The 15,018-nt window shown below is 35.4% G+C and overlaps 1 protein-coding gene across 50 annotated transcripts in view; it reads left to right on the top strand.

Moving 5' to 3' along the window:
- Nucleotides 1–15,018, top strand: part of Ank2 (ankyrin 2) — a 636,862-nt gene that overhangs the window by 524,995 nt on the left and 96,849 nt on the right. For 41 of the 50 annotated variants that reach the window (XM_078021790.1, XM_078021757.1, XM_078021763.1 and 38 more), the window contains 4 exons: nucleotides 3,347–3,445; nucleotides 10,140–10,337; nucleotides 13,228–13,326; nucleotides 13,861–13,959. In XM_078021790.1, the coding sequence (XP_077877916.1) occupies nucleotides 3,347–3,445; nucleotides 10,140–10,337; nucleotides 13,228–13,326; nucleotides 13,861–13,959 (495 nt within the window). The remainder of the gene's footprint in view (nucleotides 1–3,346; nucleotides 3,446–10,139; nucleotides 10,338–13,227; nucleotides 13,327–13,860; nucleotides 13,960–15,018) is intronic. The other 9 variants (XM_078021789.1, XM_040292964.2, XM_078021769.1 and 6 more) reach the window with 1 other exon arrangement.

Raw genomic sequence — 15,018 nt, 5'->3', positions numbered from 1 at the left:
CATATTACAATAATAACAAATGCAATTATATTCCATGGGGTTGTTTTCTTAGGGGAGATTTTTTGTAAAATCTTTGAGAATAATCCATACAAAATGGTTGTGGGATTCTGTGACCATTCTTGCTTTGCTTCTTAACTGACCAATTCCAAATCTTTGATGGCTGTTTCCTCCCAATATGTTCCCTTAGGGATGGGAGAAGGGAAATTATAAAGAAGACATGTAGATTTTTCAATAAAAATAAATAAAACACTAATTGAAACAATAAAAATGTTCAGTCTCTTAAAGACTCCCAAATCTGGCAATTAAACATAAATCTATTAAACATAACTCTCAATTAGTCTTTCTAAAGTTCTTCATTTTGTTCTGTTCATTTGTCCATTGCGTTCTCCTTCTCTCCAGCTCCCTAAAAACAAATTCTTGAGAAGCACCTGCCAATCTAATCCTCTTCTCAACAGGGTTCCTAGTTGGTTTTATTTGTTCATTGACTTTTAGAAGATGTGTTCTTTAGGAAGTATACATCTGTAGTTAGAGTTGCTAGATAAAATACAAGATTCCCCATTAAATTTAAATTTTAGATAAACAATGACTTTTTTAGTATAAATATGTCCCATGCAATAGTTGAGACATACTAAAATAATCATTCATTGTTTGTCTGGAATTAAAATTTAACTGGCTATCTGTATTTTTATTTGCTAAACCTGGTACTCCTACATTTAGAGGAATTTAACTTTCTCTAATGATAGGATGCCTGTGAATATGAGGATATAGCTACTCAATCCAGAACTCTTTGCAAGTTGATTAAGAAGCCGTGTGAACACTGATTGCCTGCTTGCTGTGTTAGAGTTGGTCATTTCCTGACCCCAAAGTACCCCACCCTTGGAGCCTCTGTGTGCTGCCTGATATCATGTTGCATTTTTGAATGCAATGCTGTCTGTTGTGCTTTGATGCTTTCCAACTTGATGCAGCCAAAGTGGAAGTCCATGTAGCTGTCTGCAGTCAATTTTAACAATTGAGAAGAGGAGCATGAAACCTAGTACCTGCTTTGGACATGAGCATATCCATTCTCTTGCTGGTCTTGTTTTTGTCTGAAAATTCACTCCAATGTAAAGTGTACCAGTAACTCAATCAAGTGCAGATATTTTCCCTGAAAAGCTTCTTTTGCAGAAAGTTTATAATGCACCTTGAAAACTGCCCTACCAGTTACAGTACACTCATAAGCCGATATATTCATTGACAACCACGGAAGTAGAAAAGCAAGCAGTTTTAGGACTATTGAGAGTACAATCATGCAGGTTATTAAAAAAGCATCTCTTCTTCCTATAAGTCATGGTGAAGTTCACACTTTGCATTATGTTTAAAAAATTTCCCCCAATTCTTAAAGTTAATTAAGCTTAAGATAATGAAAACAGGCTAACAATCGAGAAATTGAAATTATTGAGGTAAACAGTATATACTTCCTTTTATTTTCTTATTTATACCTATGCAGAAACAGTGGGAATACAAATAAATAATGAAGGGCAAGGGCAATTTATTATAAATGCCAGTTGCTCCAGAATCATTAAAAAAGAATTAAAGACCATCATTAAAAAGTAGAAGGACCAGGTCTGCATACATATGTAACTTTTCTTTAAATATGAAGTTTAATACTTTAGGTTCATATCTAACTCATTAATTTCATATGTGTAAAAATCATAAAAATAACTTGTTTTATGTATAAAGTAAAGCTTTTCAAAATATTAAGACTGGTACTGAAAACATTTTTAGATTTTGACAATTCCTATTGATAAAGCTTGGCTTGTAAAACAAACATGTAAATTCACCATTGAGTAGAAACTTCTGGGGCCTCTTTGACTTAACCTCTTATCAAGAAATAATTTGTTCTCGCCTTTGTTTCTACCAAAACTAATAAGATTGCTAACCTTTTATCAGACCTAGAAATGAAGATTTGTACTTTTTTTTTAAGCAGTTAGAATCAGCCTCATCTATTGAGACTCAAGTTTTATATGTTATAGAAAACAAATTAGAAATCATGGTTGTCCAAAAAGGAAAAAAAAAATTGCCATATGTTTAAATTCTGAAGACAACTATTGCTACTCCAGGAAAAATACCATGCTTTTATAAAATAACATATTCCAGATAGATTTACTTTACAAAAGTCACGGTTTGCTATCAGATAATTACTAGAGATAAGTGAGTCATCAACAAAGAAGAGAAAATTAGAGCAGACATTCAGTTTAATGCATTCACAATTAAGTCATTTGACAGGAATTTCTCATAACTTCAAAAGGAATGGGTCTCTGAAGAGTGGAAATGAACTGTGAGCCACATACCTAAAACCCTCTAGATTTAAAGGTTTGTTGTGCAAAGAATCAGAAGACATTAATCACAGGAGTTTTTCAGAAATATTCAATTAGCACAGCCAGATTTAAGATCCATGTAGTGTATTTGATTTGCTTTAGTTGGTTGGAATCAGCCTTATGTTCTAGAAACATCATGGCAAATCGACATAGAATAATTTTTATTCCACTATCTTGTTCTCACTGTAACATGATTTGAAGGAAATCCTGCCCTATTCAGCAATAACAGGCTTCCCAGTGAACCTCTTATATCTAACCCTCATGCTTCTCATCTCCCAATGAGTGTGTCAGATACTTGAGCACTGGTGTGTCATACTTGAGCACTGATGTGGTGCCTGGTGCTGCTGACTTCCACGGATGACCCTGTGAACAGCTCCTTCGCTCCTCTCTCAGGAGCTTGCTCAGATCACTGCCTATAATTAATGTTAAATAGGCCACCTCCAAGATAAATCAGACTTTTTGTATGAAGTGTTGTTATCTAATCTTATAACACAAAGACAAATCAGATATCAAATAATAGTGTGTTATTATTATTCAAAAGTTAAGTTTGAAATTTGAAAATAAATATGCATGGTACAAGTTATATGATTTTTTCCTCCTGTTACTGTGTCTTTTGTATTTGAAGTTGCTCATTGACATGGGATCCATGACAGATTTTAGATTTGTAGGGTGAAAAATAACTTTATCTCCAAACCAGTATAAGTTATGGCAGCTTGATTGTGAAGTTAAACCTTAAGGTATCCTGGATGTGTGGGTAAGTTCACTAGTTTGTCAAAGACTGAAAAACAAATAAATAAAACATTTGCTTTATCCTTATGAAGATGGAGAAGACACAAAACTGTATTTTTCCAAACTCAATAACTATGCCTCTTCGTAGATTTCTTAAATCCTTGGATATATTGCTGAATTTCGTAAAAAGGGACTCTTTATTCTTTACCATCAATAGCAGAGGGTTTATTTATGATTGGACGATTTTTGTTTCTTGGCAGCGTGGGGAGACGGCACTGCACATGGCAGCCCGGGCAGGGCAGGTGGAAGTGGTCCGATGCCTCCTGAGAAATGGTGCCCTTGTCGATGCCAGAGCCAGGGTAGGTTCTGGGGCTCCCAGGTTCTCTCCTATTGCAGTGCATGGTCTCATCTTTAAGAGATGCGTATTCTTCAGTTCCTTGGTTTGGAAATGCCATAGGACCTAAGTGAATGCATCAGTAAAATGACAACATTTTCAGGCCAAAAAAAAAAGTGACACACAATATATAAGTATGAACAATGAAAAATGAACCCCAGTTTCAGAAACATTTGAAAATATATACAATTTGGCATCAAAGACATGCATCATTGACTTAAATCTTAATATAATTGTTTAATCCAGGACAGTACACACATCTTTTTATTGTCATGAACATAAAAACCTTATACTTGCATTATATAGATGTTATACATATTAAAATTAATTTCTTACTACCAACACCAAAAACAATGTTTTATAGTCATTCCTTTCAAGTTAATTAAAAATCAAAATACCAGATTAAAAAAAAAGAGAAAACACAAATTATCTTCAAAATCTTAATATTTCTATTTTAACTGTTTCTCTTTCCTTTCTTTTATATTGAGGTCTACTTTTCTTTCCACTCTGGACTTTATACATTTAGATGTTCTACATTATCGCTATTTCAGAATAGAAGAATTTGGGCACTGGAGATTACTTGATAAGACTTGATCTGTTTCTAATGACTTCAATTTCCTCATGGGTTGATTTTACCTTCTTTTTTTTTTTTTTTTTAATTTTATTTCCCAATTTCTTTTCCCACCTTCTCTCTTTCTGCTGAACACACTAGTAATGTCTCTCTATTTCCCTTTCCACATTGTTCCATTAACTTTTGCACTACCATCATTGAGATCCTTATGGACTACTTAAACACTTTCTCTCCTTACCCAACACTGGAAACCTAAGTTAGGATTCACTTTAGCTTGATTCATACCATTGAGGCCCCATTTAAGAAGCCATTGTCTTGGAATGAAAACATCTGGCGGGAGTCATCAGAATTTTCAGGGATGTTAGTTAAGTCACTTCATTTCTGTCTTTATCATTAAAATATGAAGACTGGACTCAGAAACCTCTAGTCTGCTTTCCAGACTTCCTCAGCATTCTCTGACTCAGTGACTTTAATAGGCTTTTGCTTATAACAGGTCCCATGGATCACCATGCAGAATTCAGTGGTATCCACACAGCCTTGACATCACTTAAGTCGTTTTAGGTTTTATCTGACTTTCTACTCATTATGCAAGTAGTGTAACTTATATGTTCATTGATAACAATCATGGACATTTCATGTTTTTACATTTTTAAAGCTTTTGTTATTCAATGTTTCCCCATGCCACAACATTTTTCTCATTTCCTTTTAAGGTCACCTGGCATTCTACTATTTAAAAAATATTTCTGTTGTCAGAATATTTCTGAGTACCATGAACTTCACTTTTTTTTTAGAATCAGAGATGGTCATAATGTTCTCACTGTATTTTTGTAATCCATGAGTGCATTGCAATTCTTATTACATATATACAGTACAATTTTTCATATCTCTGGTTGTATATAAAGTATATTCACATCAATTCATATCTTCATGCATGTACTTTGGGTAATGATCCCCATCACATTCCACTATCCTTGCTAATTCTCTGCCCCATCCATATTTAATAATAAAAATTTCCAATTTTCCTTTTAAAATAAAACACCTTAGAATTTTTCTAATATTCAAAATTTTTAAATAATTTATTCATTTTCATGTTTTTAAGCCTATTTTCTACATTGATTTAACCTATCATTATAGGCATATACCCTTTGGATACCATCTGAAACCCCTTCTTTAAAAACACCACTGGCTACATATTCTTTCCTTTGAACTAGTGTAACAATCACTCATTTATGTATTTATTTATTTATTTGACATGCAGGCTCTCTTTTACAACTACTTTTAGTCTTGTAGGCTTTCTATAAAAACAAATATCTCTTAATTCTTCATTCCTTCTAATTTATTATTATTATTATCATTATCATTATCATTATTATTGTACAAGGATTAAACCCAGTAGCACTCAACCATTGGGCCTTATCCCCAACCTTATTTTAATTTTGTGACAGCATCTCATTAAATTGCTTAGTGCCTTGCTAAATTCCTGAGGCTGACTTTGAACTTGTGATCTTTTTGCCTCAGCCTCCTGAGCCCATGAGATTACAGGCGCCACCATGCCCAGCTATCCCTTCTAATTTAAATATTAAATTTCATATGTTTTCTTTTCTCTTTACCCTTCCACTTACTCTAAAATGCAGCTGAAATCCCTTCAGAATAGCATCCTTCTATTAGGAACAGGAAAAACACTATGCTTTATAGAGCAGTTTTCTCCAAAGGCCAATGTGCATAAAAATCACCTGGGGCACATTGTTAATTGGAGATTTGAACTCAGTTCTACATTTCTAACTCACAGGTGATGTCATTTCTCCTGTTCTGGGATTATACTCTGAGAAGCAAGGAACTAGAGTTTTCATGTGTTCTATTTTTAGTGGGGGCAGGGTTCTGGGGATTGAACTCCTAAGTGATTTACCACTGATATTCACATGTTCTATTTTAAGGCAAACTTTGCCATGAGTTTTTTAATTTAATCCTTTAAGGTTTCCCTGAAACTCTTTAATTTTGTTAACATTTTTGCAGTGCTTTATAATTCATGAAGGATTTGTAACAAATTATCTTATTTAACACACAGAGCAGCATTGTTGCAGGGTGGTTTGGGGTCCTCAAATTGAACATAGTGCTGACTTGGCTGTGGCCGCAATTAGGATAAAGAGGATTTCTCTTGTGGTTCTGCATCTTCCTCCTAACTTTGCCTAGAGGAATTAATTCCCTCACCATAAAGCATCATTGCAAGGCAGCCTGGACAAGGAAGTAGCTGAGCTCTAATCTACTTGATTTCTTTACCTCCTGTTTCAATGTAAAGAGAGCTTTCCTCTGTCTCACCCAAACAAATCGCTGGTTTCTTATTAGTCACATCCCCTTCCTGAGCAGGTGGCTGTGTCCAGGACACAGAGCAAGCCTGGGCCCATTCCCATTCACATGGCCCATTCATGAGTTGGGATAAATGCTCTAGAATCTCTAGATAAATCCTCTAGAGCCACATGTAGTGCAAAAGAAGGAGGGCTATTCTCAGAAAGAGGTGCAGGGGTACTGGACAAAAAAAAAAAATGAATACATATCTGCTGTTTTACTTGGTTTCCCCTGAAAACTTCCTTTCTTAACCTCTATATCATTGCTTTAGAACTCACCCTCTCCCAAATAGGAGATTAAAAAATTAGTTTTACATTAAACTTAAAGATAAGATCTCTGGGTCACTTGTCATTCTTCTCAACCGAGTTTTGAAATAAATACCTCATGGTTTTATAACTCAGGACTAAATCGTAAATTTTTTGCCTACTGCCAATGTATAACAAAAAAAACCCCTGCATAATCACAATAATATTTCTAACTTTAAACTGCAAGCAGCATACTCTATTTAGTCAGGGGTATGGGACATATTTTTGCTGGACAGAGTGGACAGCAGGGCTACAGTGGCATAAGTTCCTTGGTCAACCAATCTGTGGACTTTATCTGAGAAAGGTACTTCTTGTTCAGGATTCACAAGAGAAATGACCAGGAGGACCACCAGGTCCAAGTTCTCTTGCTTTAGGAACTTATTCTGTTGGGGCTCAAGTTTTGCTTTAGGGATCCAGTGATCACAGAGACTTAACCTCACTTGCAACTTAACTCATTCAAAACTTTAAATAGCTACCAGTAGACTTGGTTCCTGGGTACCCTGTTACCTGGTAACTAATAGCAGAAATATCATCAATATTTTCTATTTATTTTTTTATTTTTTGGCACCAGGGATTGAACCTAACAGCATTTGATCACTGAGTCACATGTGCAGCTTTTTTATTTTTTATTTTGAGACAGGATCTTGCTAAGTTTCTTGAGGTCTCACCAAGTTGCTTAGAGCCTCACTAAGTTGCTGAGGCTGGCTCTGAACTTCCAATCCTTCTGCCTCCACCTCCTGAGCAGCTGGGATTAAAGATGTGTGTCACTGTGCCTGGCTCATCAATTTTTTTTATAACCATGTACCAGAAATTGTTATTTCTGTCTTTGCAAAAGAAGCTGGAGCTCAGCAAGTCTTCCTAATTTTGGTTGCCTCTAAGCCAAGTAAAACAGTAGGCTCTGGAGGTCAAGCAGGGTTCACCTACTTCCTTGACCAGGCTGTATCACAGTCAGTGATACTTTATAATGAATAATTGTTGCCTTTCCTAGGGTACCAGGCTCCCCCCAACCCCCTCCATAGCTTTACCTCTTCCTACCAGTCTTCTGCACTTTTCCAGTTCTTTTCCTTGGCTTTATTTAATTTTAGTTTGAAGCAGCTAATTCTGCATTTGCTATTCCACAGAGAGATAACTGCCCAAACTTGAAAAGGTCTGATATCCTGGTTACAGGTTGCAGGATTTTCTTAGCAAAATCTTTGTGTCCTTTCCTTTCCCATTTTCTTATAGGACTATATCAAAAATTTTAAAAAGTGGGCAAGACAGCTTATTTCTTAACTGAAAAAGCAAACAAAACAACAAAAACCTTAATCCTCAGAGCAGAAATAGTTGAGCATTTACCTGTTATCCGTAGCTACCGCCAGTCAAGGGTCAAGGATTGCCACTTCTTATCCATAGATGAGAGCTGTCATCACCTGCCTGCCAAACACACTCATTGAAAAACACTTTTGAGAGTGTGTTGCTCCTATACCCAGCTCTGTCGAGTTCTGTAGGTTGGAGGTCTGAGAAGGGAAACCCATCAACAGCGAATGTTCACTGTAGCTATTCTCAAGTTCCTTGATTTTTTTGGTGGTTGTATGTTTTGCTAACCACTTATTTTTGTAAATGTTCAACTCTTCATTCCTATTGAGAGTCAATCTTTCTTTTTTTTTGGTATTGGAGATTGAAACCAGGGGTGCTTACCCACTGAGCAACATTCCCAGCCTTTTAAATTTCTTTCTTTCTTTCTTTCTTTCTTTCTTTCTTTCTTTCTTTTTTTTTTTTTTTTGAGACAGAGTTTGGTTATTACTTTGCTTATGTCCTCACTAAGTTGCTGAGACTGACCTTGAATTTGTCATCCTCCTGTTTCAGCCTCCCAAGTCACTGTGATAACAGCTGAGATTCGTTCTTCATGCATCTTATTTTATCTATTTCTGTAGAATATGTAGCCAAGAAACATTATCTCAAGAATTCAGTGCCTTCCTTTGAGTTTAATAGTTTAATGACCTTATGTAATCCTTGAGAACTTATTAAATTCCTTTTATTCTCTTCATCTGGAAAATGGTTTAATAATATATTCTATGCCTTCCTTTCAGGTCTGTTACAAGGATAAGTCACATGTGCCTTGTACATAAAGGAAATTTATAAACTGCAAATTTTTTATGAAACCCCAGTTCTAATACTGAAATAATCATTACTATTATTTATTATTTACTTCTGAATAATAATTACTGTAACTTATTATTTACTTCTGAATGAGAAGTAAATAACACTAATATGATTATTTCAATATTAGAAGCAATGCAATTTCATCTTTTCCTATAGTTTCTTTTTTTTTTATTTTTCCTCATGACTTTAAGGTACTGTATTCCTTTAGACATATCTATCATAACTTTTCTCCACTCATTCTTAGCCCTGGAAGCTGGCCCAGTTTTTTATTCTTCAGTTTTATTATGAGATTCCCTGGAAAGATTATAAAGATAAACCCTCTTTCATCACTAAGGTTACACCCAATTTTCTTTTTACATGGGACAGTGGTTTGGTCTAGTTCTCTGAGCTCTGAAAACTTGATTCCTGACTGCACATTAGAGACAGGCAAATTCATGATCCTTAAATATGTCCTTCCGCTCATTTATACCCAGCTATATCATCTCTCTGTTTTTAAAATAAAGCATTTGACTAATCGTTCATTCCATTTGCTTTTTGCCAGAGTTCCATTTCATCTTTGAAGTCCTGGATGTAAATCCCAGGCCCATCTTCAACATTTCTGTAACAAAGTCTCTTTAAATCAGATTACAATATCTTCTTTATCCACAGTTCCTCTTTGAAGGAAATGACCAGCATCTGTGTCCTTGGCTTGTGGGTGAAGTGAGCACAAAGTTTTCCAGCTTCTCTGGGTCTTTTTTCTCTTGACACAGTTCCCAGAATTAATTTTGCCTCTAATTGAAAGCTCTTAGAGGTGAATCTAGGTCTTAGGACGTCTGAATTCACTTTCTTTCTTCTTCAAAACCATGGTTTTGTATTTAAACATAAGTGAGGACTAAAGCTTTATTGAATTTAGAAATATTTGGGGGTGCCCAGAAGATTGTGAACAAGTTCATGAAAGTATGTACTATTTAAAATCTAAGGAATAGGGGCTGGGGTGTGACTCAGTGGTGGAACACTTGCCTAGCATGCATGAGGCACTGTGTTCGATTCTCAGCATCACATATAAAATAAAATAAATAAAATAAAGGTCCATCAACAACTAAAAATTTTTTTAAAAAATCTAAGAGATATTTTTTAGTTCAACTAGGTCATTTGATAGTAAAAATACAAATGAAAGCGATGTAGTGATGATTTTCTTCTTGAGAGGTCAGTGGAGATTCCAAGAAACATCTGAGTGAAACATGAAACCTCTGAGTGAAACATAATATCAATGAAGTTTGGTGTGCCTGCACTAACATTTTGCTTGACTTGAGTTGTAGGAGGAACAGACACCTTTACATATTGCTTCTCGCCTGGGTAAGACAGAAATTGTCCAGCTGCTTCTGCAACATATGGCTCATCCAGATGCGGCCACTACCAATGGGTACACGCCACTGCACATCTCTGCCCGGGAAGGCCAGGTGGATGTGGCATCTGTCCTCTTGGAGGCAGGAGCAGTACACTCCTTAGCTACCAAGGTAAGAAGAATGCCTTAATAACAGTAGGACCAAGAGAACTCCTAAGTCAGGATCCCTCTGCTCTGCTATACTTAGAATCATGGACAAATCTCTGTTAGGTCTCTGACTTACTTCCTCCTCTGAATATTTTAGATTCATTGTCAAAATGATCAAAGATGGTAAGATTTTTATATAATATTTTTTAAAAGAGTGCTGGATTTTGTTTTATCATTTCCTTAATGCAAAATCTACTTTTCCTTCCCTTTGCACTATAAAATCTATAGTATATTCTCAAGAGGAAAAAAAAGATAAGATTCCCAAATACATTGAGTTGGTATTACTAATGAGGAAGAAAATGTCAAATTAGATTGAAAGTACATTTATGGGTTGTAGTACTACGTAGGACTTCCCTTGACTTAATCTTGCATTTTCCCAGTCCTGGGATGAGCCACCACCTATTTTGTATCTCATTCCTTTTCTAGTCTCTACCAACTGTACTTTTGTCTGAGTATTAATGGGCTCAAAAATCATACTTTATGATTTGTTGTTGACATTAAACAAAGAATATACACGAGCCTGAATTTTACTTGTACTCAAAATTTCGTGATAGGATAATTTTTCCTTTTCTTTTTGCATTCTATTTGAAATTCACTATTTGGAGGTAACTTAGGGTGAAACACAAACACACCCAGTTAATTAGAACAAAAGACTTTGAGAAAGTCTAGAATAAGTGAATTTGTCACAGGGCTAAATAATTTCCACAAGCACAACTGTAATTCATATTAATTTTAACAATCTCAATTTGTTTATAATAAATAGGAATAAATACTGCCAACTGGGATGAAAAAGGCTTACAAGTATGAGCTGAGGCAGGGAGGTGGCCCTCAAAAGAGGAAACTGATCACTTGTGCCTTTAGGACTTAACTGGTGGCCCATGGCTATAAAAATGTTTGCATATAAGAAATTGATCATTATTTAAATTCTGACATCTGAACAATTGAAAGGACTTTAAAAAATCTTTAAAGAGAAAAAAAAACCCAGAAATTCAGAAACTAAGCAAGAAACATATAATAATAGTTATTATAACTCAAGGGAGACTGGATGATTGTCTTATAGGTGAAGAAGGTATAAATAAATAGAACTAAGATATGTGAAAATATAGAAATGCAGGAGAGTCCCTTGTATTTCAAGGATTATTATTATTTTTAATTTTAAAACATATGCTAAATCCATACTCAATCAGGATGGTAAAATTGGAGGAACTATTAACCAGGGCAGTTTAACAGTGCAACTGAAGGTTGAACATAGGTGACTCCTCATCATTAAAGCCATGTAAGTGTTTATAAATAAGGGAGGGTAGATGGAATCCTGATGAGGTTGACATGGGTGAGAAAGGGCTGGGTGACTAAGAGGTGCTTTCTAACTCCGACACTGTGATTCTATAATAATGATTCCAAGTGGTTTCATCTAATGAGAGTCTCCAAATTTATAAAGGGATTGCATCACTACCCAGAAGGATAAGGAGTTTATTTTTTCTTCTTCCTTCATGGTTTGCCTCAAAAAAAAAAAAAAAAAAAAAAAAAACTCACCTTCCTCCCAAAAGAGAGTCACCCCAAGCACTGTGTGCACTGGGCCTGGGCGGCAGAGCTTTTGACAGTGAATGTGGATTTGTATGGACAAATGCCAGAAGGAAGAAATATTTCCTACATTTGTCCTACTCTTGGAAAAACCCAGAAGATTCACTTTCTTCCAAGAACTTATTAGTACCAAATGTTAAAAAACAAAACAAAAAGAAAAAAAAAAAGAAAGTCATCTTAATTAAAAATAATTGGTCTGGTGATACTGTGAAATGGTAATATTGATTTTGGGGGGATATTTGGTGTTTAGGGCTTGAATAGTCTGAGAATAAACCATGTCATAGAACACCTACTACAGGCATATTTGCTGTGTGTGTTTCAGGGTTTCTGGTCAGTGTTAGAATCTTTTTCCCACTCCCCCTGGGGTGCCAGAAGAGCATGTGGTTGAAGTGTCTGGCCAAGAGAATGGATTTGAGATCATAGTGCATGAGCTATGTCATCCTCAAGATTCTCATCCAGGAACTTATCAATATTTATAAATACTGCTAATTACAGAACATGGCTATTTGTTGAACACAGAAGCCGTATGTACATGTATGTATTAGCATGTACATATAAATGTGCAAGACAGCTATCTTTTAAAAAAGCTTCAAAGCTCCAGTGTGTCTCAAAGCCTGGTGTTAATCAGCCCAACATCATACCAGAAGTAGAATGTGTTTTACAAGACAAATTGGTCTTTTAGACAGTGTGGGTCTTCTGGGACAGGAAACAAAAATCAGGATGTGAGGAGCTTTTTAATAGTGAGAATTTTTTTTTCTGCAAACCATTTATCTTGCATTTATATTTCTACAGCAAATACGTCAAACTGAATCTCAAATAATTATTCATTTTTTCCATAACCCCCAAAATATCCTAAAACTTAAATAAATTGGGAACTAAGGTGTTATAAAAAGGATTGTAAGAAATAGAAGGCAGCTGTTGTTTCAATCCTATTAATTTTAGAGGCCAGAAAAAAGACAGGCCTTGTTTTTCCACTCACAAATCACAGCCAGTTTCCTGACACTAGTGGTTATTGCAAATCCCAAACCTATAAAGTGAAATTTCAGTCTCCAAGCACTTAAAATAAAATTTTCTTTTGTCTTGCCTATTAAACCAAACCTTTAAATGTTAAATGTCATTCTTTTTTCTTGTCCTTGTTTATGACTAACTGATTTTATTCCATTTTTCCCAAATGGAGAAGGAGCAAAACTTGTTTAGTATATTAATAAATAAAGATCTTGATAGGTGTTAGAAAAATAAATATTAAATTTTGCATTTCTTCTTCACATTTTCAGAAGGGTTTTACTCCCCTGCACGTAGCAGCCAAGTATGGAAGCCTGGATGTGGCAAAACTTCTCTTGCAACGTCGTGCTGCTGCAGATTCTGCAGGGAAGGTAAAGGTTTTCAGTAGTATGTTTTAATTGTGAAAATCTCTTGGGTTGATAAATCTGGAGATCTGTGGAAATATTTTTTCTCAGTGTTCAGAAAGGAATGTGATTCCAACTGCTGCAACTATGCCAAGTACATGGTGTGGATTATCTGTTCATGATTTTCCTCGTACACACAGATTCAGAAAATGTTTTGAGCTGAGCCTCTAGTGTGTGTTCTCGTCACGACAGGGCCCACAACTTCTCTATGTTGAGAAGAACCCCTGTGATGTCAATGTGGCATTTCTTACATAGCATTTGAGTTCTTCATTTGTTGTGACCATTGAGATGCCCTTTGCTATTTGTAAGCCCATTTTCAATTTTAGTTATATGTCTAATTTGAAATTTATTATGTATTTGTTTATTTATTTGGTTCTTTTCTATTGACTATATTAATTAATTAACACAGACTTAATCAACATCAATTTCCATGCATCCTAGTAGCTTCAGGGCAGCTAATGCTAATTTCTTAACGCTGACACTTAAACACACCCTTTTCAGAATGGCCTTACCCCGCTCCATGTTGCTGCTCACTATGACAACCAGAAGGTGGCGCTGCTGTTACTGGAGAAGGGTGCTTCCCCTCATGCCACTGCCAAGGTGAGGACTACAGGAAAGGATTTACAGACACAGGGCATAGCTGTAATCTGAAAGCGCATGGGAATTGCTTTTTAAACACATGGTATTGTATCATTGCAACTAGCTAATAATAGTAGCGTTTGTTATCGACATTTTTTCCCTTCTATTTCTACCAGTTGCTTCTACAAAACCTTTTAACTGTTAGAGTCAGCAAACATTAAAGCGAAGGGCCCATAAACCAGTAGACATGAATCTTATTTCCAGGAGTCAGTTTTGAATACTGACATCTGAATTTTTAGAAACGAAACAGGATAAAGGCATGACACATTTTTTCCTTCTTTCCTATAAAACATAATATGATACAACCATCATTTTATACTTCTATGCCTGCAGAGACCTCGTTGTGCTGTGTGAAGAACTCTTGTTTTCTTGGTCTCTTAAAATGATTCAACCACGTTCACTGTAGTGTGGATCCTTTTAGGTCCCTAGACTAGCAATGACAGTCTAGACTACAAAAACAGCTCCAGCTGAGTCCAATACCTATGGACTAGGCATTTCCACACTGGAATTGTCCTTTGTTATAGAATGAAAATATACATGAAAGTCACACAATACATATAGCCATCAGTATATCTTTCATTTGTTTATTTAGCAAACATATTTTAAAAGAAAAAAAATATTTGTTGTGTAGGAAAATATCCATGCCACATTAGAAGAAATAATAAGACAATAATTAGCATGTCTATGACACTGTACCTAGTCCTTTACATTCAGGATCTCATTTAATTTCATAGTAATCCTAAATTGATATTATAGTGATACCCATTCTACACCTAAGAAAGTGAGATTTAAATAGTTTGGTTTTTCCAAAGTCACATAAATAGTCGGTGCTAGAGCTATCCTCAGGCTAACTGACAGAGCTGTCACTCTTCACCACAAGGTCCATTGTGTCCCAAAGCATTGGAGGAAGATTTCTTCCACTGTCACTTTACAAATATGTACGTGTATACTCTCATGTCTATTTAAATGGTACATATTATATATAAGTAATAAAATGGAATACTATGTATATAAGTATAT

This window comes from Ictidomys tridecemlineatus, chromosome 9, assembly GCF_052094955.1.
Source record: "Ictidomys tridecemlineatus isolate mIctTri1 chromosome 9, mIctTri1.hap1, whole genome shotgun sequence".
NCBI lineage: Eukaryota > Metazoa > Chordata > Mammalia > Rodentia > Sciuridae > Ictidomys > Ictidomys tridecemlineatus.
The sequence above is the reverse complement of the archived record's forward strand: the minus strand, read 5'-3'. Positions and strand labels throughout refer to the sequence as shown.